The sequence below is a fragment of the Podarcis tiliguerta genome, assembly GCF_965153285.1.
Source record: "Podarcis tiliguerta genome assembly, chromosome: 16".
NCBI classification, from domain to species: domain Eukaryota; kingdom Metazoa; phylum Chordata; class Lepidosauria; order Squamata; family Lacertidae; genus Podarcis; species Podarcis tiliguerta.
This window is the reverse complement of record NC_139549.1, coordinates 9,196,373-9,218,208: the sequence shown is the minus strand read 5'-3', so window position 1 is coordinate 9,218,208 and position 21,836 is coordinate 9,196,373. Positions and strand designations below refer to the sequence as shown.

Below are 21,836 nucleotides of genomic sequence, written 5' to 3'. Positions count from 1 at the left end.
GAGGACAGGTTGCTCTCTGGTGTCAATGTGGGGTAGGAGGACCGCCCCCCCAAGGTAGGCTTGCCCCAAGTATGAGTGCACCTTCGCAGATTGTAACTTAGAGGGGGGGGGAGTTAAAAAAGATCCTGATTTAAATTTTGAAACCTGACTTTAAATGCATTGGCCTGTATCCAACGAAGTATTATGCCCAAAGTAGATTCCCTGAAATCAAGGGATGTGGCTCAGTTGATGCAATGGTAGGGTAAAAGGTAAAGGTACCCCTGCCCGTACGGGCCAGTCTTGCCAGACTCTAGAGTTGTGCGCTCATCTCACTCTAGAGGCCGGGAGCCAGCGGTCTGCAGACACTTCCGGGTCACGTGGCCAGTGTGACGAAGCTGCATCTGGCGAGCCAGCGCAGCACACGGAATGCCGTTTACCTTCCCGCTAGTAAGCAGTCCCTATTTATCTACTTGCACCCGGGGGTGCTTTCGAACTGCTAGGTGGGCAGGAGCTGGGACCGAAAGACGGGAGCTCACCCCGCCGCGGGGATTCGAACCGCCGACCTGACGATCGGCAAGTCCTAGGCGCTGAGGTTTTACCCACAGCGCCACCCGCGTCCCTAATGGTAGGGTACACACAGTTTAAACGAGGAACATAAACCCTCAAGTGCTCCAGTTTTCTGATTCCAAACCCTAGACGGCGCACATTATTTTTAGAAATAAAACCCAATAACCCTTGATAGACCCCCCCTCCAAACGCCCATTTCAGTTTTGTCCCATCCGTTTCTAAAGCCATCTATACCCATGTCATTCACCACCCCCAGCACGTGTGTTTAACAGGGAAGGTTTCTTTATAGGCATGTAGCTGTGGAAAGCTGTCAACCTTTCCCCTTTCTTGCGAGGAATCCTATTCGGAATAAGGGAATTTCCATTAAAAAAGGAAACAGCTGTGAACTTCAACCATGCCTGATGCTGCTCTTTGAATTTCCCTTCCCTCGCCTTTTCAAAAAGGCGGTACCTGGGAAGAGGGAGATTAGGGAAAGCTCCGCCGAAGGATGGAGGCGGAGAGTTTTCTGCCCTCTCCAAAGAAGGCGGCTCCGGCTTCACTTCCTCCTACTCCCCATGTCCCCCCCCGTATCACGTGCTTGGTGGCGCCGCGCGGCTGTTCTTTCGTCATCAGCCCTTGCCGGCGACCCTCCTGCACAATAGAGGCGGCTTCAGTCGGCGGTGCCCGCAGGGTAGTTTTTTGGGGGGAGGTAAGGTAAGGCCAGGCCAAGGCAAGCTTCGCTCGGAAGGGGATTGGGGCACGGAGGGGGGGGTGCATGTGTGTGTGCGCAAAGTCCTGCTTTCCACCGACCTGGAAGAAGCGCCCCGTTTCCCATGCATGCAACACAAGGGCCGCACAAGCCTCTCTCCAGCCCCCTTTCCCCCCTCTCCTCTGGGGCTGCACCATTGCCCCTCCGTAGAACTGCACCAGGAAACGCCATGCATGCAACCTGCCCGTCTCTTGACGAGCCCGATCCAGTTGCATGCCTACTCGGAAGTGAATTTCGCGGAGCTCGGTGGAATTAACTCCCGCGTCGGAGAGGGGCATAGGATTGCAGCGTGATCTGTGAAATGGAACCTCCGGGTTGAGAAGCAGTATACCTTTGAACGTCAGTTGTTAGGAGAGGGATCAATCCCCGGAAATCGGGAGGGTTGTTGTTTTTCTGCCTCGTTGAAGGCTTCGCAGAAGAAACCCGCAGCCAGCCCTTGTTGCAAAAGGGGGTACTGTTAGTCTGGGCAGCTGCCCATTAAACAGCACGGTTTGCATTAGTTGCTAACAAAATCAGCTGTAGTTTGGGAAAGGAATGTAGGCTATGTTAGAGAACTAGTGGAGCTTAATGGTGAAAAGACTGGGTTGTGAACCAGGAAGTACTCCATTAGATGTATGTTGTACCAAAGTGGAGCGGTGAAGGTTAAGTTCACGCACACACAATAGGATGATAACCATCCTGGCCCACCTTAAAGGGTTATTTGTGATCATTATTTTAAAGTGCTGAGTAGTTCCGTTTATATTTGTTACGAGCTCCACTATAGTGGACTTGGATCTTTCGTATCTCATTGATGGTTGTGTGGTATGCATCTTCAATTGTTTACATTGACTTGTTTATATCTGCCTCCTAAAGATTAATCGAAAGTGGCCAAACACACATTAATCCAAAGTGGCCAAACACACATTAAAAAGTGTGTCTCCTGTGTGTGCTTTAATCCACTGCATGATGCGTTTGCTATAGTCCAACACATGCAGTGTTAACCCCCCCCCTTTAAGTCTCCCCACAATCCTGTGTCTACCAGTGGCTGTCCTGTGGGAAAGGTTCTGTGAGAACACGGAGGCAGACAAAGGTTTCGTACACATTGCCACTTACTCCTACTCCAGCGCTCTCCCACCGCTGGTGTCCATGTGCTTTCTTGAGAAACACGGTTGCTTGATGCATTTCCCATCTGATTTGAATACATAAACTATTGCTATGCTGAGGTGTACACTTTTCAGACATTTCTTGTGCCTGTGCAGACGACAGCGTCTGTGCAGTTGGCAGTTTCATTGAGTAGCAGTTTGGGGTGCCTGAGTTGCAGGCATGGGGAAACAAACCTGGAAGTGGTGTGTACAGCAGCTTAAAAAAAGCAACTTGAAGCACAGGGGGAACTACTCCCACTGTGTTTTAAGCCGCTAATGTGCACATGCCCAAAGAAGACAGCAAATCTGGCTCCTGTCCCAGCACCCTTCGTCACTCACACAAGTATTGACCACCAATTTTCTGTTGCAAGGATCCTGACGACTCTTTTACACAATGATCGTTGTGAGGGCAATCTGGCTGCGACATCTGTCACCCCATTGATCGCCAGGGTTGATTCGGCTGATCTGGCTGGCTAGGCGGGTGTCCCCTTCCTCCCTCACCGCTCCATGTGTGTCCCTCCCGAAGCTGCGCGCTCGGTGGAAGAGGACGACCATCCCAGATAGAAGGAGTACCACCGTGGAAGGAATTGCTTCCTGAAAGGTGGGGTATAAATCATTGTTGCAACGATGACCACACTTCTAGGCATTTTTCAGGCTATGCTGTCTTTCCTGTTGCCCTACACCATATGCGGCAGAGTTTCTCTGCTAAAAAGCACATGTGTGCATGCTTGTTTCTTGGCTTTCGGGGGGTGGCTGTCTTGTAAGAGCACCTTGAAGCTGTAGGTAGCCGCTCTTCCTCTTGATGTGGCCAAAGCATGATATTTAATTTATTTGGAACCTAACAGCCGTCACTGTCGGTTGTTGGTGCAAGAGAAGCTAAATAAAAATCAACACAGAACAAGCACGAAAACCAATAGCAGCATTAAGCACTTACAGAAAAAACACATTTAGACGGTAAAGACAATATACTGGAGAATAAAAACACTGTTGGCATAGGAACCTGGTCAACCATCAGTTTTACAGGAAAGCCAATTCACAGAGAGCCTAGGAACATGGGAATCTGTCTTACACCAAGTCAGGCCAGTAATCCGTCTAGCTCAGTATTGTCTACACCAGTGTTTCCCAAACTTGGGTCTCCAGCTGTTTTTGGACTACAACTCCCATCATCCCTAGCTAGTAGGACCAGTGGTCAGGGATGATGGGAATTATAATCTGAAAACAGCTGGAGACCCAAGTTTGAGAAACACTGGTCTACACAGATAGGCAACAGTGGCTTTCCAGGGTCTCAGGCAGGGCACATGCCCAGTGCCGCCTGTAGATGGCGGGGATTGAACCTGGGACCTTCTGCATGCAGAGCAGGTGCTCTTCCGCTGAGCTAGAGACCGTTCCTTTCATGGGAAAGATGGAGGATGGTTTCCCCCGGTCCTCCTAAGTAGGCTGGTAGCAAGACCTGTTGCTGCAGCAACTGCTACACCATGGTACTGCACTGCAAGAAGATGCTGCTTGGGGAGATGGAACTTGGCTCTCTACTTTCCAATCATAATTTAAGAAGAGCCATTGTGGATTGGGCCCAAGGGGCAATCTAATCTAGCATCCTCAGTCCGTCATAGTGCCCTCCAGATGCCTCTAGGGAAGCCCACAAGCAGGACAGGAGAGCCACAGCTTTCTCTCACTGTCAGTCTCCCAGCAATACCCTTTTAGAAGTAGACTGCCTCTAAACATGGGGCTTCCATTTGAATATCATGATTTCTCATGACCATCTTTTTTCTCAGTGCGGTAAGGCACTATCTAGCCCTTGTGGTTCATTTCTCTCTTAAGCAAAGTTCCATGGCTTACTGATCGTGATTTCTTTCAAGAGACACGAACCACAGTCAGTGAATTCCGTAAGCACGGCAGCCTGAAGATTAACAAGCCCAGCCCACTCATGTTTTTCAGAAGCTGCCGTAAGTGCTGATCCTTCCCTTTTTCTGGGTCATTTATATTCTAGCAAGTTTCAACTAAATATCTGATGTATGCTTGTTTTGGTTCCTGCGCATGTGTTACAGATAAATAAGATATTGCCTCACCACATGTAGCACAAGTGTTTGTTTCTGTGGTTGAGAATAGCTGCGCCAAGTGGGGAGGCGATGGTGAGCTCAATCTTCCCACCCCTGAAATCTTAATTTGTGGGATAATTGTTGTCAGTAGCTTTTATCCATGTTAAGTAGAGGACCAGGCTAATTTCCTGGATGGTGGGAATACCATGGAAAATGTATCTGTCCTGCTACATAAGCTGCCCAGGAGGGCATCACTCCTATCAGCGACCATAAAGCAACTAATTGCACCTTTTGGATCACGTGCATTGCCCCGCATAGAACTCATTGCAGCCATCCAGTTTTGAAGTAACCAGTGCCTGCACTACTGTGGCCCAGCTTCCCCAGTCTAGGTTGCAGCTGTCGTAACCAGTTGCAGTTGGTAAAATGCACTTCTATCCATTCATGTTACCTGGACCTCCAGGGACAAAGCTGGATCCAGACTGTGAACCTGCTCCTTCGGGAAATGAATGGACCAATTGCTTGGACCTGGGAACCCTTCGCCCACAGTGCCTCCGCCTTGCCAAGATTCAAGCTCGGCTTGTTTCTCCACATCCCATCTCACCACTGCGTCCAGGGCGCTGGTTCTAGAGCTTGCATGGCCTCTCCTGGATAAATAGAGCCGAGTGTTAGCAGCATACTGATGGCACCTTGCCCCAAAACTCCTAATGACTGCTCCCAGCGGCTTCATATAGAAATTAAATAGCGTTGGAGATGAGATAGTTCCCTGCGGCAGGCGCCCCATTCATTATGCACATCAAAAAGAGAGCTGAACGGTATAGTTGCCTCTATCCTGAGTCGGAGAATTGGCCTCTCACTTTGAAGGCAGCAGCTCTCGGCAAAGACTGCCAGACCCATTATTGGTGCGTTGCAGGGGGTTGGACTGGATGACCCTTTGAGTCCCAACTCTACAGTTCTGTGATTCCTTCTTATTGACTGCAGATGTTGGGAACGGCACCTGGGACCCTCAGGATGCAACACAAGTTCTTTGCCACAGAATTGTGAGCCCTTGAGAGAGTTCTTCCCGGGTAGTTGTGTGTAGGCTTTTTGCATGGCTGAATTTATTTTGCACAAAGCCTCTGGACTCTGCTACCGTCAACAGCTATGACATTTTGCAGACTGTTAAGTTTGGCTTTGAAAGTTGTTGAGATGTGCATTATTTCACTTTAGTCAGTGTCCATGCTGCCCGAGAACTTCCTCATTTAAGAATCCAAAGAAGGAAGCTTTTTTCCCTTTCTTTTTCAAAGCGTATTTTCAATCGGGCAGGAAATGGGATATGTGTGAACTGCAGACTTGGCTGCCACAAGAGATGTTGTTGGCTCCAAATAATTGAAATATGTTTGGCAACGCCATGAATATTGGGCACGTACTTTCCCCCTGGGATAAAGTTACCGCCCTTGAACCTTGTTGCAAAGCGCAGCGTGAGAGCTGCCACTGGGGTGAAATTTCACCTTCCCGGCTCAAGTGACCAGGCAGCTTGAACAGAGCCAGAGGAGCTGCTCTCAGAGTCCCAGGTTAGACAGGTGAGTTGAACTGTGGCTGGTAAGTTTCTGTGGTACTGTTTAGGCCCCCTGGGTGTTAGAAGAGGGTAGGGGCAAACTGGGAGTGTGAATTCCTCCCCTTTTGTAACTTAGATCCCCCCGCAACTTATGCTTAGCTGGTTTCAAGAACATGATGCAAACACATGCAAAAGCTTCGATCTCCTTTTGATGTGTCACAGCTGCCTGAGAGAAGGCTGCTGGCTGAAATCAGAATGTTGTTGTTGTTGTTGTTGTTAGAATTTATACACCACCTTTCATTTGAAGCAGAAAATACCAAGGTGGTTCACAAAAGGATAAAGACATCAACGAAACGACGACAACAAAACCAGTAATGACACAGCTGCCCACAATTAATTAGAATGCATTGTAAAACATCTGCATTAAAACATCCACGATTAAACTATATAGTAAACGAGCCCATCAAAGCAGCATCGCAATTAAAACATGAATCTTAAGCGGGGAAGTGTTTGTCTGAACAGGTGTATGTTCAAGAGCTGGTAGAAGGCCGGTGCTTGATGGGGCCTCCTGTAGTTCAGCAGGTAGAGCATTAAGCAACACTGGTGCCACCACTGAGAAAGCCCTCCTCAGTGTTACCACAAGCAGATAATCCTCAGGCTATGGCAAAATCAATCGTCTTAATGCCTTACCAGGCAGTGGTGGGAAGTGGCACCTTTTGGTTAACCAGGTCCAGAGTTAAGCTCTTTCCTTCCTCCTGGAAAGACCTGCCTCCAATCTTTCCAGTGTATCTTGAGGCCGTTATATATTTTTTGGGGGGTGGGGAATAACTTGTGTTTTGATGGGGCAGAGCGCTGGTGGGCTTTGAATCTTAACCTTGGTGAATTGAGGAGAGGGCCCAAACTTACAAGAATGAGTCCTATAGAGTATGCATGAATACCCAACGATCTTTGTGACTTCACTCTGAAAGGCAGACACTGTATATAATATCACATCGGTGTTGGTTGTTATTGGGTGCTTTATTGGCCATAGAGCTATTCGCTGCAAGGTTTTAAAATCCTTTCACGTTCATGTCGCAAATGCGTGGTGCTCAATTTAGTGCTGTTTTGTTTTTGTTGTTTAATTCTTTCGGATGGCTTCTTTGCCAAAGGTGGACCAGGTGCTTCCCACTGTTCCTCAGCCCATGCAACAGCTGTGCAGTTCTGCCCCCCCCCCCCCCATTGAACTGACCTGGCAAGCTCTTCCACAGTCGCCATGTGCAGGTCTCGTTTTGCACCTGGAGAGGCGAGCGGGTTATCTGAGCCTGTTAACCAATCCGAGGAGGAAAGTTTATGCTGTGCCATTTGCAACCTGCCCTTGACCCGGTTTTGAGCTACGCGCCTGCCTCGCTTAATGCTTCTCACTTGGGGTTCTAGGATGGCTCCTGGCGCCTCTGCTCTGTTGGCTGTCTGAGATCTGTAGGTATCAATTATGTGTGTTAACCCAGCATGCTGGCTTATGGGAGTTGTAGTCCAAAATATCTGGAGGGCATGATGGACTGGCCTATGGCTATGTCAAGAGGAGATAGTTGGGGGGAGGCGCATGTCACTTCAGTTTTCTCTTCTGTCATATCCAGGTCTCATCTGCACCATACATTGAAAGCACTATTTAAACAGTTGTGGCTTCTCCCTAAAGAATCCTGGGAAATTGTTGTTTGTTAGGGGTGCTGAGAGTTAGGAAACCCATATTCCCCTCCCAGAGTTCCCTGGGAAAAGGAATTGATTGTTAAACCACTTGAGAATCGTAGCACTGTATGTATTGTAATTTGTCAAGATGACACGCACCCATAGGAGGTGAAGCCAGAGCTTTCATTCATACATTCAACTAGTCATTCACTAGGCAGGTTCTTTAATACTCTCTGTACTGGAAGTTACTGAGCAGTGAGCAATGACTGAAAAGAGCCAACTCCATGAAGGCAAATGGGCAGTTGCTGTTGCGGATAGATGCATGTGTGTCTCAGGAACCTTCGAAACAAACAAGCAGATAAGAGGTGTGTGAACTTAGTACTGAGGCTGGTTTAGGAATGACCAAAAGTATTGTTAAGGAGATGCGGAAAGATACCCCAAACTGCAGGAAGCTGGTGCCTATTTGGTTGCAGTGTTGGAGCAGAGAAGGCTGAGTTGAGGTCTGGCAGCTCTGGGTAAGGGATAAAGGAAAGAAGAGTTATAAGTGAAAGAATCTCCCACTTAGAGAAGCATGAGATTCTGGTAAGTGCTTTCCCTTCTGCCTGGCAGGTAATAGTCCCTCCCACCAGCCTGTGATGAAAAGGAACCAAAAGTATTTTCCGGAGGTGGGGCATTCCCATTCTAGGCTTTTTTACTTCTAGGCAATGCTGCAATGAGCTTGCAAGAGAGGGGGAGGAAGCAATCATCGTTGGTTTCTCCCCCCCACACCTAAAGCCCCCCCCCCAACCTAAAGCTAATGCCTTTAACTCCGGCCCATCCCTCTGTCTGTAACTAGACACTCCTTGGGCGGAACAGCATAGAGGGAGGCTGGACCTCTGGAGAATTGAAAGCGAAACTTATCTGGCAGTTATGTTAAGGGAGGGATTCCAGCCTGCCTGCTGTACTGTGGAGAGAGAAGGGAGGAGGATAGTGGGGTTTTTGTGTAGTTCTTGCAGAGTCCTTGCTTTGTGGCGAGCCTTTCCTTCTCCCCCACCACCCACGGGTGTCTGTGTCTCTCATAGTGGGGCACACACACACCTCCTCTTTCTTCTCTTCCCTTACCCCCCCCCCCTTGTTCTGGGGAAGGCCTTCTCTTTGCAGAGCTTTCCCCTTCTTTTTTTGTTTCTTGCTATCTATGCAATGCCTGGTTCTTACCAGCGTGGAACAAAAAGAGGTAAGACTATCCGATTTCCCTTATCTATACCTGTTTTACCAGTTGCCGCCTGGAATTCCCTCTGCTACCCCTCAACCAACCAACCCCCCCCCCCCCGCCTTCCTTTTTCCCTTGTAACTCTTGAGATTGGGGTAGTTAGGGTTTGAACAGAGGGCATTCTGGAAAGGAATATAACTCCCTCTCTATGGGCTTCAAACCTGCCGAAAACACCAGAGAGCCACTGCCAGTCAGTGTAGGCATTACTGAGGTAGCTGGACCAACGTTCTGACTTCTCATAAAGCAACTTCCTGTTCTCCCAGAGAGCAGAAGACACTTAATTTGGTTGCTGCAGAAAGAGTCTTGTGGTGCCTTGAAAGATAATCCATTCCGTGTCTCCATACCATAGTAAATTTGTGAGTCTGAAAACACCGCAGGTCTCTTTCTTTGTGTTTGGGTGCTGTGACAAACTGAAGCCACAATATTATACCTGCTTTCCTGGTGACGAAGCCCCTGTGAACTTGGTGGGGGGTGCTGAATGTGATCCTGTAGATCTAGGAATGTAAAAGGATTGCTTTGCCAGGCTGCAGTCCTGCTAGCACTTGCTTGGGAGTAAGTTCTGTTGAACTCAGTTTGCTTTCGGATAGACTCGGCTGGGATTGCCTTAACATGGCTAGCCCTCTTAAGGATTTCTTTTTCATCGACTGAAGGGAAGATGTAACAGTTATGTTGGTTCTGTGAGTTAGAACAAGGTGGTTGTTTTTATTATAAAAAAAAAGTTTGGCTCTCCAACATCAGTCATAGGTTTTTCCAAATCTGCCGCTTGGAGAGAACGAGTCTTGACGGCCAGGTGGTGGTCAGTTCTACAGCTGTACTGATCCAAATAGACTCTGAAACCATGTAAACAGACTCTGCTGACAAACCCAATTTGCAGCTGGGTTTAATGACGAAAATCTCACATATGTATAGACTGGGGGAAATCCCAGTCATTTTGGTTTGCAAGTATTTCATCCTGGTATCTGGAATCTTAACTCTGCCCCAGGGTTGTTCCTCTTGACTATTTTCTAAAGGTCTCCTAGGAATTTCCATTCTGCTATGAAGCTACTCTTAATCTGGCCCCAACCATATCCCCACAAACGCAGGCAATATGGCTGTACAGGGAAAGCTGGGCTATGGGGTGGTTTTCCTTTTAAGAACATGAGGAGAGCTCAGAGTGGCCTGCCTGGTCCAGTATCTTGTTCACACCGTGTCCGAACACATGTCGACAAGAAACCTACAAGCAGTGCATTAGCAAAGCTCTGCACCTGCAGTTTCCAGCAACTGTTAACTCAGAGCATGCTGCCTCTTGACAGGCTTAGCAGCCACCGATGGCCTCATTCTCCCTGAATTTGTCTATCACTGCCACCTGGGGGAGTGGATTCCATAGTTTAACTCTGAACTGATGGGAAGAAGTGCTTCCGTTCTTCCCCCCTGAATCTCTTTTACTATGTGCTGGGAAGTAAAATCGCACAACTCTTGCCCAAGAAACCCTGAATCAAGCTGAACATACCTTGCGTCGAACTGTGTTTGGGAGACGCGTTCTCCATCCCAGGCTCATCTGTAGATCTCCCCTGACCTTGGTACCTTAAGCCAGTCTCTTCCTCTGATAAGGGAGCGCAGGTCTTCAGTAGCTGTACAGGAGGCGTCCACCCTCTTCCCGTCGTCAGGTGTTGTCTTTTGGGAACGGGCAGAGGGACTGGTTTCGGTAGAAGTGCGTCGGCTCCCCCGAGCGTGTACCCGAGGTCTGAAACGTGCCCTGTTCTCTTGTTTTCTCTTTGCCAGGCCTCTGCGCAGCAGCCCCCGTGAGAGCAAGCCGCAGCTGCCTCTCGTCTGGTGCCCATGTGCCCGCCCCCAGCCCTGCGCCCCAGCAGCACGCTATGAGCAGAGGTGTCACTCGAGGCAGAGGTTCAGATCAGGTGCCCCCAAAACATAGCGGCCTCTCTAACCCAGCTTTCTTTAACGGTCCTCTTGTCCCGCAGGGAGGCGAGGATTTTCGGCAGCGGCAGGTCCTCTTCCTAAACGGGCAGCTCGCCGAAGCCCCGCTGTGGCAGCCCCGGGCGCAGCGACCCCAACTGTACCAGGGCTACCGCCGAGGTCCAGGCACCTTCTCACCTCCCCAGAACTCCCAGCACAGCAGTTGGGGCGCAGCCAGGAGGCCTCCCTGCAACACTAGCTGGCAGGAGCAGAAGCAGCCTCCCCAGCCCCCCCGGCCGAGGTACAGCGGCAGTTCAAGGAGGGAAGTTGACGGGCTCATCACAGACTTGCGGCACCTGACGCTCTCCGGCCAAGGAGTGGAACAGCGGCTCTTGGACATCTTGGGGCAGCTCCGACCTGGGGAGGCCGAGTCTGCCCGCTGCCTTGCCCGTAAACTCGAAGTGCAGAAGAAGGAGGTCAATCATCACCTCTACAGGCTTCTTACGCGAGGGCAGTTGTGCAAAATAGGGGAGCACCCTCCCTTGTGGAGGTTAGCAGACAGCCCTAGGCCCCAGGGAGCGTTGAGAGAAGGGAACTCCACCGGCCAGAGGGGCCAGGGCCGATTCCCAGTTCCTGGGGTTGGAGGAGGAGGAGGAGGAGAAGAAGAGAGCTCTGCCTCTGACCCAGAGGACTATCCCGATTCCGCCGCCATGGCCGAGGTCAGGGAGAAGATCTGCAACTACCTGTTCAGTGTCGCGGACTCGACGGCGCACGACCTTGCCAAAAACATCGGCCTCTCCAAGGCCCGGAACGTGAACTCCACCCTGCTGTCCTTGGAGAAGCTGGGGGAGGTGTGCAAGGAGAACGCCAACCCCCCTAAGTGGTCCCTCACTGACAACAAGCGCAAGAGGATGCAGAACAAGCAGAAGGCGGAAGAGGTCAGGGACATGGCCGCCCCTGCTCCAAAACCGGACCCCGAGCCTCCAACCCCCTGCGCGGAACCGGAGCTGCCCGCCAGCTTGCCAGCTCCTCCTCTTCCTTCCCCTTCCCCGCCTCCTCCTCCACCGCCGCCGCCGCCGCTTCTAGAGAGTGAGGAGGAGAACGTCGAGAACGGGCAGCAGGTGTCGTCGGAGCCAGCGGAGCAGGGAGACGCTTGCTCTCCCCGGGCGGCGGCCCCCCCTCCTCGCAAGCGGCCCCGGTACCACTGGTTCCCCAACTACGACAACTTTGAGAACGGCAAGTGGGCCACCGACGACATCCCGGAGGACCTGAATGCCATCAACAACCAGGACGAGGAGTCCCGGTGCATCATGGAGTCCCCGCTCTCCCCCAGCTACGCGGCCCAGTTCGACACGGCCTTCCTGTGCACTCCCTTGGAGAAGCTCATGGCGTGCCAGAAGAAGAACCCCGTCAGCGGCTTGATCGAATACACCCAGTACACGTACCAGCATTGCGAGTTTGTCTTGCTGAAGCAGAGCGGGCCGTCACACGAGCCACGGTAAGAGAGGAGAGGGGGAGGGAGCGCTTTCTGGGGGGGGGGGTTTGTTCTTACCGGGGAAGGGGATTGTGCTTGCTCAGTGTTTATGCGTTTGTCTCGGACTGTGCAGGTCATTGGCAAATATGTTAAAAAGGAAAGTTTTCTCCGAAAGGAGAAGGGGATTACTTTTGCTCAGGTTACGTTTCGATGCATTTGCCTCGGCTTTGTACAAGTCACTGCAGACATTAAAAAGAGCAGTTTTCTTTAAAGCAAGAGATGTGAATTGGTTAAAATGCTAGGGTGATTGCAGCTGGTTTAAGATTGTGTGTTGCCCCTCTTCCTTTCACAACTGCTTTTGTGTATTACTCTGCCCCATAGGTTACAAAAGCCTCTTAATAAGCAGGCAGATGAGATATATTTCAAGGCTTCCCTTAAAAAGGAAAGAAAGACTGTTTGTTTTAGCACTTTAAATGCAGGAATCTCTGTTCTTTCTTTCTTTCTTTCTTTCTTTTACAAAACAACATTCTTCTTATATTAACAGTTCGAGTGATGACACAGCAGTCTCTGCTGAATAATCTAATAATGTCCCACAGCCCCAAGTCCGTCTAAATTTAGTTAGTAAGCTCTGTGGAGCAAGGACTCGCCGTCTTTTAAAAACTCCACGCAACGCTGGTGTTGAAACCCTGATCATCGTGTGTGGCGATCGGTTTCCGCCTTCAGGGCTCTGAAGTTGGGGAGCGCAGGACAGAGGAACGAGCATGAATGGGCAGCAATAGGAAGGTTTCGTTTCTGCTTGCTCCATCTCCTCCTTCAGGCCTGCGAAACAGCCGCTTGCAATTTAAGAATCGCTTCCCACTGCCAGGCAGCGAAAGCCTCAGGGGGAAGGAGGAAGACTCAGCTAAGCGAGAGTAAAATGGAGAACCAAACCACCTGCACGCTGAATGTATTTCTCCTTCCTCTCTCTCTGTGTCTCCAAATTTGAAAAGCGGTGCTTGGCATGAGCTCTGCGGTCCCCTTTAGAGCGGAGGGTGGGGGGTCTCTTTTTCAGCCCAAGGGGGCCACATTCCACCATGGGCAGTCTTCCTGGGGCCACGTGCAAGCAGTGGGTGAAGCCAGAGGTGAAATTGAGCAGGAAAAAGGCATGCGAAAACCAGGGAGTTTCTACACCCACCTACCCACATCATTCAGGCGAGCAAGAAGCGTTGCTGAAGTTCAAAGGCACATTCTGTCCCGACAAAAGCACTTGAAGAGGGTGCATGGAAGGGGGGGGGTCAGCCTGGGGAGGGGGATGTAGCCTGGGAGGTGCCCTGGGGGGGGGGGAGGATAGAGAGGCCTGGAGGGTGACATTTGGCCCCCCAGCCTGAGGTCCTCCACCTCGGCTTTAGAATAGCAAATCTTCAACTGCAGTTCCAAAGGGGGGGGGGGTTAAGCCCGCTGTGTGGCTAATTAGTAGTTTTGCACTAGGCAAATATTATGCCCCATAAGTTCCCGTATGGCTGGAGGAGTTCCACGCTGTCTGCTTCTGGCAGGGAGCATCTGTTGCCATGTGGGGGGGACCCGGAGCGTTCCTCTTCCCTCCCTCTGGCGCATTGCTCTGAACAGTTGGGTGGGTTGGATTTTATTTTTACGTTCTTGCTTGGCTGCTCTTTATAGCCACTGTGTTTTTAGAAACACACACACACACACACGAGTCTCTTTCTGTCTCACTCCTTGCCTTTTCTAGGCACCAGCAGTGTGTGTGTGCCACCCTCTGGTACATCAATAGACCCGCCAGACAGGAAAATTGGCCTACTTTTTTCCATGAGAGCAGATTCTTCCCATGCAAAAGAGCGGGGAAGGACAAGCTGTGAGGACGGGGAGCTTGAAACCGCTATGGGATGTTTGGCTCTGTAGTCTCTGTTGCTACCTGGGCCAGTGGAGGCTGGTCCACTTGAACGTATGGGGCTTTGCCCTGCCAACCTCATTCTGCCCCCTCAGCCAGCTCTCACCTGCCTGCCCCTCTTTCTTGCATCCGGCATCCTCCCACTTAGCCTCAGTGTTGCCCTTGTAGATCTCAGCAGGGAGGGTGGCTGTGGCAAAGCAGAAATTGGGCGGCGCCACCTACTGTTGGGCTCCCTGCCTTCGGTCCTACAAGCCCCAACAACAGGGGTCAGCAAGCTTTTTCAGCAGGGGGCCGATCCACTGTCCCTCAGACCATAGTTTTTTGGGGGAAATGAAAGAATTCCTATGCCCCACAAATAACCCAGAGATGCATTTTAAATAAAAGGACACATTCTACTCACATAAAAACACACTGATTCCCGGACAATCTGCGGGCCGGATTTAGAAGGCGATTGGACCGGATCCATGGGCTGGCCTTATTTTGTCTACCCATGCCCAACAAGCACCTGCCACCATCAGCCGAGGCCTTTTTCTTCCTTGTCTTCCTTGTAGTGCCGCCACAGTTTGAAACTGGGTTCCTTGGGAGTTTTAGTTTTTGGGGTGGGATGGGGCTTCCTCCAAAGAGAAAATCTCCACTGGCAGTCCAGCTTCCCTGAAAGAGAACTGCTAACACATTCTCAAAGCAGGGTCCAGTGTGGTTCCAAATCGGACGGGGGAACCGCATGTTGATATTCCTACATTTCAAGGGGTTGGGCTAGATGAGCTCTGGGGGGCCCCTTCCAACTCTACGATTCTATGATTCACCTGGCAGCCTCTTTATCTTGGCAGTGCACAGCCACAGAAGAGGGCTGGGCTTCTTCTAAGGGCGCTGTTCCTTAGAACTGAGAGGCCTAGCCAGCTAGCAAGCTTTTAGAGCATGCCCCACAATTTTTGCTGTGCCCACAGATCAGGCAAGGAGGAAGGAGTTCTCTAAAGGCGCAAGACGGTGGGGGATATCTCTGGCCTTCCAGCTTTCATTGGGACTCCTAGCTCCCCACAGCCTTGGCCAGCATGGCCAGTGCTCGAGTGCTGGTTCTGCCACCCCTGGTGTAAGTGCTGCACCAATAAAAAGGTAAAGGGACCCCTGACCATTAGGTCCAGTCATGACCGACTCTGGGGTTGCGGCGCTCATCTCGCTTTATTGGCCAAGGGAGCCGGCGTACAGCTTCCGGGTCATGTGGCCAGCATGACTAAGCAGCTTCTGGCGAACCAGAGCAGCGCACAGAAACGCCGTTTACCTTCCCGCCGGAGCGGTACCTATTTATCTACTTGCACTTTGACGTGCTTTCGAGCTGCTAGGTTGGCAGGAGCAGGGACCGAGCAACAGGAGCTTACCCCGTCGCGGGGATGAATCAAGGGATGCAGCTAAATTAAGACTTAATTGATGCAATGGTAGGATACACACGGTTTAAACGGAGCCAGCGTACAGCTTCCGGGTCATGTGGCCAGCATGACTAAGCCGCTTCTGGCAAACCAGAGTAGCGCACGGAAACGCCGTTTAGCTTCCCGCCAGAGTGGTACCTATTTATCTACTTGCACTTTGACATGCTTTCAAACTGCTAGGTTGGCAGGAGCAGGAAACGAGCAACGGGAGCTCACCCCGTGGCGGGGATTCGAACCGCCGACCTTCTGATCGGCAAGTCCTAGTCTCTGTGGTTTAACCCACAGCGCCACCTGCATCAATAACTCCTTCCTAACAAAACCTATTTGTAGAGGCAGAGGGCTTGGAAAGGAGAACCAGTGTTCTGTAGTTGTCAGCATCGGACTTGGGAGCATAGAAGCCGAGGCTCAAATCCCTGCTCATCCAGGACGTCCGCTGGGCTAATCACACACTCTCGAGGCCTAACTGTGTGGTTATCACTGCGAGGATAAATTGGGTGTCGGGTGAGGGGGCCTTGAAGCTCCTTGGACATAAATGTGATAAATAATGGCGCCAGTTTCACTGATTAGCACACATGCTCACCATTTTGTGCCTTGTGTGTTTTGGTCAAGGTTTAAATTCCAGGCGGTGATCGACGGCCGCCGGTTCCCCCCAGCGGAAGCAGGCAGCAAGAAGTTGGCCAAGCAGGAAGCAGCCGCCCACGCCATGAAGATCCTCTTGCGCGAAGTGGAGCACGAAGGGGAGGACGGCATGGAGCTGGAGAAAACCTTATATGAGGACAGTTCTCTCAGCGAAGCAGAACTGGTGAGAGCGGCTCCCCACCCACCCCAGTAGCAGGCAGGGGCCAAAAGCAGAGATCGCTGGAGCTGCCATTTCTGTGAAAAGCGGCTCCACCACAATCCGATTTCCATATCAATTTATTTTTTTAAAAAAATAATATTTATTAGAGGTTAAATAGTTACAGAAAAAAGAAAAAAGAAACAATAAAAAGTTTAACAGAACAGAACAATACCTTACAATACATCGAAAATAAAGAAAAAACAATACAGCAAAACAACAAGAAAAACAAAAACATTTAAAAACACATCCAATATTTCCATATCTTTACCTTTCATTTACTTGTTTCATCGACCTCCTCACACCTCCCTTTTTTGTATTCTAGTTCAATTAGCTATTTCAGCAAATCCTTTCCATCTTTCTCCATTTTTTGTTCTATAATTTATCTTAACACAATCGTAACCTTAAATTTTCCACTTTGGCCCATTAACAATCAGTTTTTGCTTAATTCTTATAACATTTCTGCTAAAACCATATAACTTCATTCCAACGTTCTTCTAACATTCGTTAATTTTGCAATATTTCTGTAAATATACTTTGAATTTTTTCCAATCTTCTTCCACCAACTCTTCTCCCTGGTCTCGGATTCTGCCAGTCATTTCCGCCAATTCCATGTAGTCCATCAGCTTCATCCGATTTTCATATCGATTTATTTTCTCACAATGGAAGTGGCCCAGCTTCTTGTTGTTGATCTGTAATAATTAGGTGGTAGATCTGTGTTAGGGGTTTTTTGGGGGGTGGGTATGGTTTTTGTTTCTTAATGGTTGTTGTAAACCATTTTGATGTTTCTTGAGAAACTGTGGTATATACACACATAGGCATCCCTACCTTTTAGTCGATTGTTGGGAATGCTGCCTCTGCCAGTGGAGAACATAGTCATCAAGGTTAGCCCAGAAAGGGTGTTGTTTGGTGATAACAACAGCAAAATGACAAGGGGATTCGGATATTTAATTTGGCACAACTTACCTGAAAATCAACCTACCTGAGAATCTTAAGGGATGCGGGTTAAACCACAGAGCCTAGGACTTGCCAATCAGAAGGTCGGCAGTTCGAATCCCCGCAACGGGGTGAGCTCCCGTTGCTCAGTCCCTGCTCCTGCCCACCTAGCAGTTCGAAAGCACGTCAAAGTGCAAGTAGATAAATAGGTACCACTCTGGTGGAAAGGTAAATGGCATTTCCGTGCACTGCTCTGGTTCACCAGAAGCGGCTTAGTCCTGCTGGCCACATGACCTGGAAGCTGTACGCTGGCTCCCTCGGCCAATAAAGTGAGATGAGCGCTGCAACCCCAGAGTCAGCCACAACTGGACCTAATGGGCAGGTGTCTCTTTACCTTTACCTGAGAATCTTCTGCTATTCTATTCTATTTAATGCAACAAATAATTTTAGTAGCTGTGACTGTGGTTTTATTGTATGTGTGGTGCCTGATGATTTTTATGTTTTGGGGGGGGGGTTGGGGTTTGGGTTTGTTTGTTTTTTGTTCTCCTTCTGAATGATGCCGTGGCCTACGGCTGGTGCAATAAATAGTTTAATTGGTCAAAAATATATATATATATAGCAAAATGATTTCCCCCACCTCCTTAAATTAGGCTGCAAAAATGAAGAAAGCTAGCCAGGTATGGACTCAGGTGTGAAAGGATTTTGAGCCAAGTTCAGTACTGTTGAAAATAGATCCTAAGGTCATGAGCATGAGGCACCCTGTCCTTTTAATTCTTCACTGTTGGTCTTCGCACGTGACTCTGGTAGGCAGACCATGGGCTTGTAGTAAACAGCAAAATAGATCTGTCTTGCCTGATGTCTGCCCGCCCCTGCTGTAGTCTCTCCCCCACAAGCCCCTGGGGTTTTGCAGCAGGCTAGTCAGTGGGGAGGGTCTCCCCCAGGCTAGGGTGCCTGAAACTGCAGCCCTGTGAGCCAAAATTTTGCCTCTGGGGAGAGGTTGGGGGTCAGTGGAAGTTTTGTTGAGGGTGGTGGTCAGCTGGCTTTTACAGCCATCCTTTCATTTGCATTTTAAATTGCATTTTAACCTGCATTTTAAATTGTGGGGTTTTTTTGGTTTGTTTTTTACTGTAATTTTACTAGTGTTAGCCGCCCTGAGCCCGGCTCTGGCCGGGGAGGGCAGTGTATAAATAAAATTTATTATTATTATTATTATTATTTCCTCTTCTGGGCACCAGGAGCATAATTTCCCATTGGTGCCCCCCCCCCCCGCCCTGAGTTGCCAAATCAACATGGTGCTTCAGTGAGAGAGATACTAAAACAAAACAGCAGAAAGAGCCCCACTCTACAGCATCCTGGTACAACCCCTTCTTTATTTCCTCCTCTCTTCCTTCCTCCCTTCCCTCTCCAGCCTGAGCAGACAGAGTCAGAGGCTTTGTCTACAACGCAACAGCTGAATGTGCTTTCTGGGAAGAACCCCGTCAGCGCCCTGATGGAATACGCACAGAAGTCGGGGAGCGTCTGCGAGTTCCAGCTGCTCTCTCAGGATGGCCCTCCCCACGATCCCAAGTAGGTCGCGACTCGCGTTCAGAAGCGTGTGAAGCTCACAGCGTGGCGAAGCCCTAGGCTGCTCTTGCTCTCAGGGGAATAGACCAGGACACAGGCACCACCTTTGTGGTTTTTGGGGGGGGGGGTGAGGATGGAGGGAGGGCTTGTTTATTTATTGCAAGAGTCCCTGAGGATGTCCGCGCACTCACATCATCACCACCGGGAAAACCTCTTGTTTCTCCTTGTGCTGTATTCAAAACCTGCCAAGGAGTCCAGATCATTTTGTTGTCTTTTAAAGTACCGTATTTTTCGCTCTTATAAGACGCACCAGACCACAAGACGCACCTGGTTTTTGGAGGAGGAAAACAAGAAAAAAAATATTCTAAATCTCAGAAGCCAGAACAGCAAGAGGGATCGCTGCACAGTGAAAGCAGCAGTCCCTCTTGCTGTTCTGGCTTCTGGGATAGCTATGCAGCCTGCATTCGCTCCATAAGACGCACACACATTTCCCCTTACTTTTTAGGAGGGAAAAAGTGAGTCTTATAGAGCAAAAAATGCGGTAATTTGTAGAAAGTTCCCATTCTTCCTTGAAGTCACTGTTGTCCTTTTCACGCAGTTTATATGTCAGTTTTGCCAATTCCGCATAGCTCATCAATTTTTCTTGCCACCGTTCTTTCGCTGGGATTTCCTCGATTCTTCCATCCTTGTGCCAACAAGACTCTTGCCGCTGTTGTAGCATACATAAATAAGTTCTTTATTTTTCTTGGCAGGTCTTGTCCTACAATCCTTAACAAAAATGCTTCTGGTTTTTTTTTTTTGCCCTGGGTTCTGTTTCTTGACTATGCAAGAGACAAAGCTCTCAGGGCTCACTGCTAAAGATCAAAAACATTCTTGGCGGTCTTGCTTCAAGAGGCCTGACTTAATCTCTTTTAATGGCCTCTCCCGAGCCCCTTCATTCACTAGGGCAGGTGTGGCAAGCCGTTGGCCCTCCAGATGTGGCTGTGTTGCAGTTCTTATCAGCTCTAGCCATCATGACTCGTGGGCAGGGATGATGGGGACTGTAGTTCAGCCACACCTGGAGGCCAAAGGTTATGAGAGCACCCAGCCCACTAACCAGCCTTTGCCAACCGGGTGCCCTCCAGGTGTTTTGTACTCCAGCTCCCATCAGCGCCAGCTAGCGTGGCAAACAGGTCGTGGATGATGGTAGTTGTAGGCCTCCAATTTTTGGAGGGCCACAGATTGAGGTAGGTTGGAATCAGCCTTGCCTTTGCTCCCCCCCCCCCAAAAAAAGCAGCAGTTATCTCAAAGGGGGACAGTCTAGGTTATAATATTTGACTAGCTTGGTTTAGGTTATGGTATTTAGCAGTGTGCTGGGCTCTGCACAAAATGCAGAGGAAGATATTGGCTCTGTCCAGTGGCTTGTCTGTCTAAAAGGAACTAAAATCAAGAAACATGGTGTGTGTGTTTGGGGGGGGGGACAGGCTTCCTCTCCTTTTTCTGTTCAAAGGGAGTGGGGGTTCTGGAAAAGGATGTCACATAGAGGAGGGAGAAAGGTTGTTTTCTGCTGCTCCAGAGAAGCGGACACGGAGCAATGGATCCAAACTACAAGAAAGAAGATTCCACCTAAACATTAGGAAGAACTTCCTGACAGTAAGAGCTGTTTGACAGTGGAATTTGCTGCCAAGGAGTGTGGTGGAGTCTGCTTCTTTGGAGGTCTTTAAGCAGAGGCCTGACAACCATATGTCAGGAGTGCTCTGATGGTGTTTCCTGCTTGGCAGGGGGTTGGACTCGATGGCCCTTGTGGTCTCTTCCAACTCTATGAATCTATGATTCTATGAAATGACCCAGGCCCCACCTGCCTTCCTGCTGCAACCACTTTCTGTGTGATCTACCTTCAGTCTCAATAAGCCCATGAACACTCTGTCTTCCCCTTTTCCTTCGATCAGGTTCAAGTACTGCGTGAAAGTGGGCGAACGAGTCTTCCCTGCCGTGGTATCGAACAGCAAGAAGGGAGCGAAGCAGATGGCCGCCGAGGCCGCCATGAGGGGCCTCACTGGGGACACCAGCACCTTACCTGAACAGGTATCCTTGTTGTTTATTGTTTCTTAAAGGTATAGACCGCCCCATACCCATAGATCTCAGGGCGGTTCGCAACGTAAAATCACAATATGAACAACGCTCAGTACGTCATGAAAATGAGAACGGAGACAGGTCTCCCGGCCTCCTCTGTGCGCCGCGCTCCCTGGCCTCGTTCCAGCCTCCTCATCAGCCTCTTTCTCTCTCTGTTTCCTTGGTGACTTTTTCAGACAGAGGCCCAGGGTGACCAGCCTGCGGATGTGCCTGGTGTCCAGCCTGCAACTCTGGAAGAGGCAAAAGCTGCGAGCGCTAAGGGTGTCGGCGAGCTGATTAAGTACCTGAACTCCAACCCAGTCAGTGGCCTCCTGGAGTACGCCCGGGCCAATGGCTTTGCTGCTGAGTTCAAGCTGATCAATCAGACTGGGCCACCCCACGACCCCAAGTGAGTAGGCGCAGCGGCGCTCTGCCCAGCCAGCCAGAGGGTTCTTTCCTTGTGTTGCTTGCAGAACATAGAAAACAAAGCCCAGGCCCTTAGTCTCCCATTTGATGGTCACCTTCTGGCTGGCAGGGGCTTAATCTCTCTTAACCAGAGAGACCCCGGGGGGAACTGGAGTCTTGTGTGCAAAGCAGGAGCTCCGCTGCTGAGCTACAGAACTTCTGTATCGGAAAGGGCTCGCCTGCATCACCGATAAGTCCTCCTGGTCCACTAGGGAACTGCCCCGGGCAGGATGGCCATTAAACATAAGGAGATTCTCGCTGCAGGATCAGGCCAGCAGCTCTGCTCATCCAGCCTCCTGTTCTCACAGTGGTCAAGCCGTACACCACAAGGGAAAGCCCAAAAGCAGGACCCAAGCACAAGAGAAACTCTCTTGTGG

General features: G+C 50.0%; 1 protein-coding gene across 10 annotated transcripts in view; it reads left to right on the top strand.

The window, feature by feature from the left end:
* ADAR (adenosine deaminase RNA specific) overlaps positions 1-21,836 on the top strand; it is a 44,978-nt gene that overhangs the window by 6,214 nt on the left and 16,928 nt on the right. For 3 of the 10 annotated variants that reach the window (XM_083416452.1, XM_083416456.1, XM_083416448.1), the window contains exons 2-6: positions 10,658-12,287; positions 16,179-16,371; positions 18,749-18,906; positions 20,832-20,967; positions 21,192-21,403. In XM_083416452.1, coding sequence (XP_083272578.1) covers positions 10,753-12,287; positions 16,179-16,371; positions 18,749-18,906; positions 20,832-20,967; positions 21,192-21,403 — 2,234 coding nt within the window. In that variant the 5' untranslated portion in view covers positions 10,658-10,752. Of the gene's footprint in view, positions 1-1,135; positions 1,240-8,444; positions 8,861-10,657; positions 12,288-16,178; positions 16,372-18,748; positions 18,907-20,831; positions 20,968-21,191; positions 21,404-21,836 lie in introns of those variants that run through there. The other 7 variants (XM_083416449.1, XM_083416455.1, XM_083416453.1 and 4 more) reach the window with 6 other exon arrangements.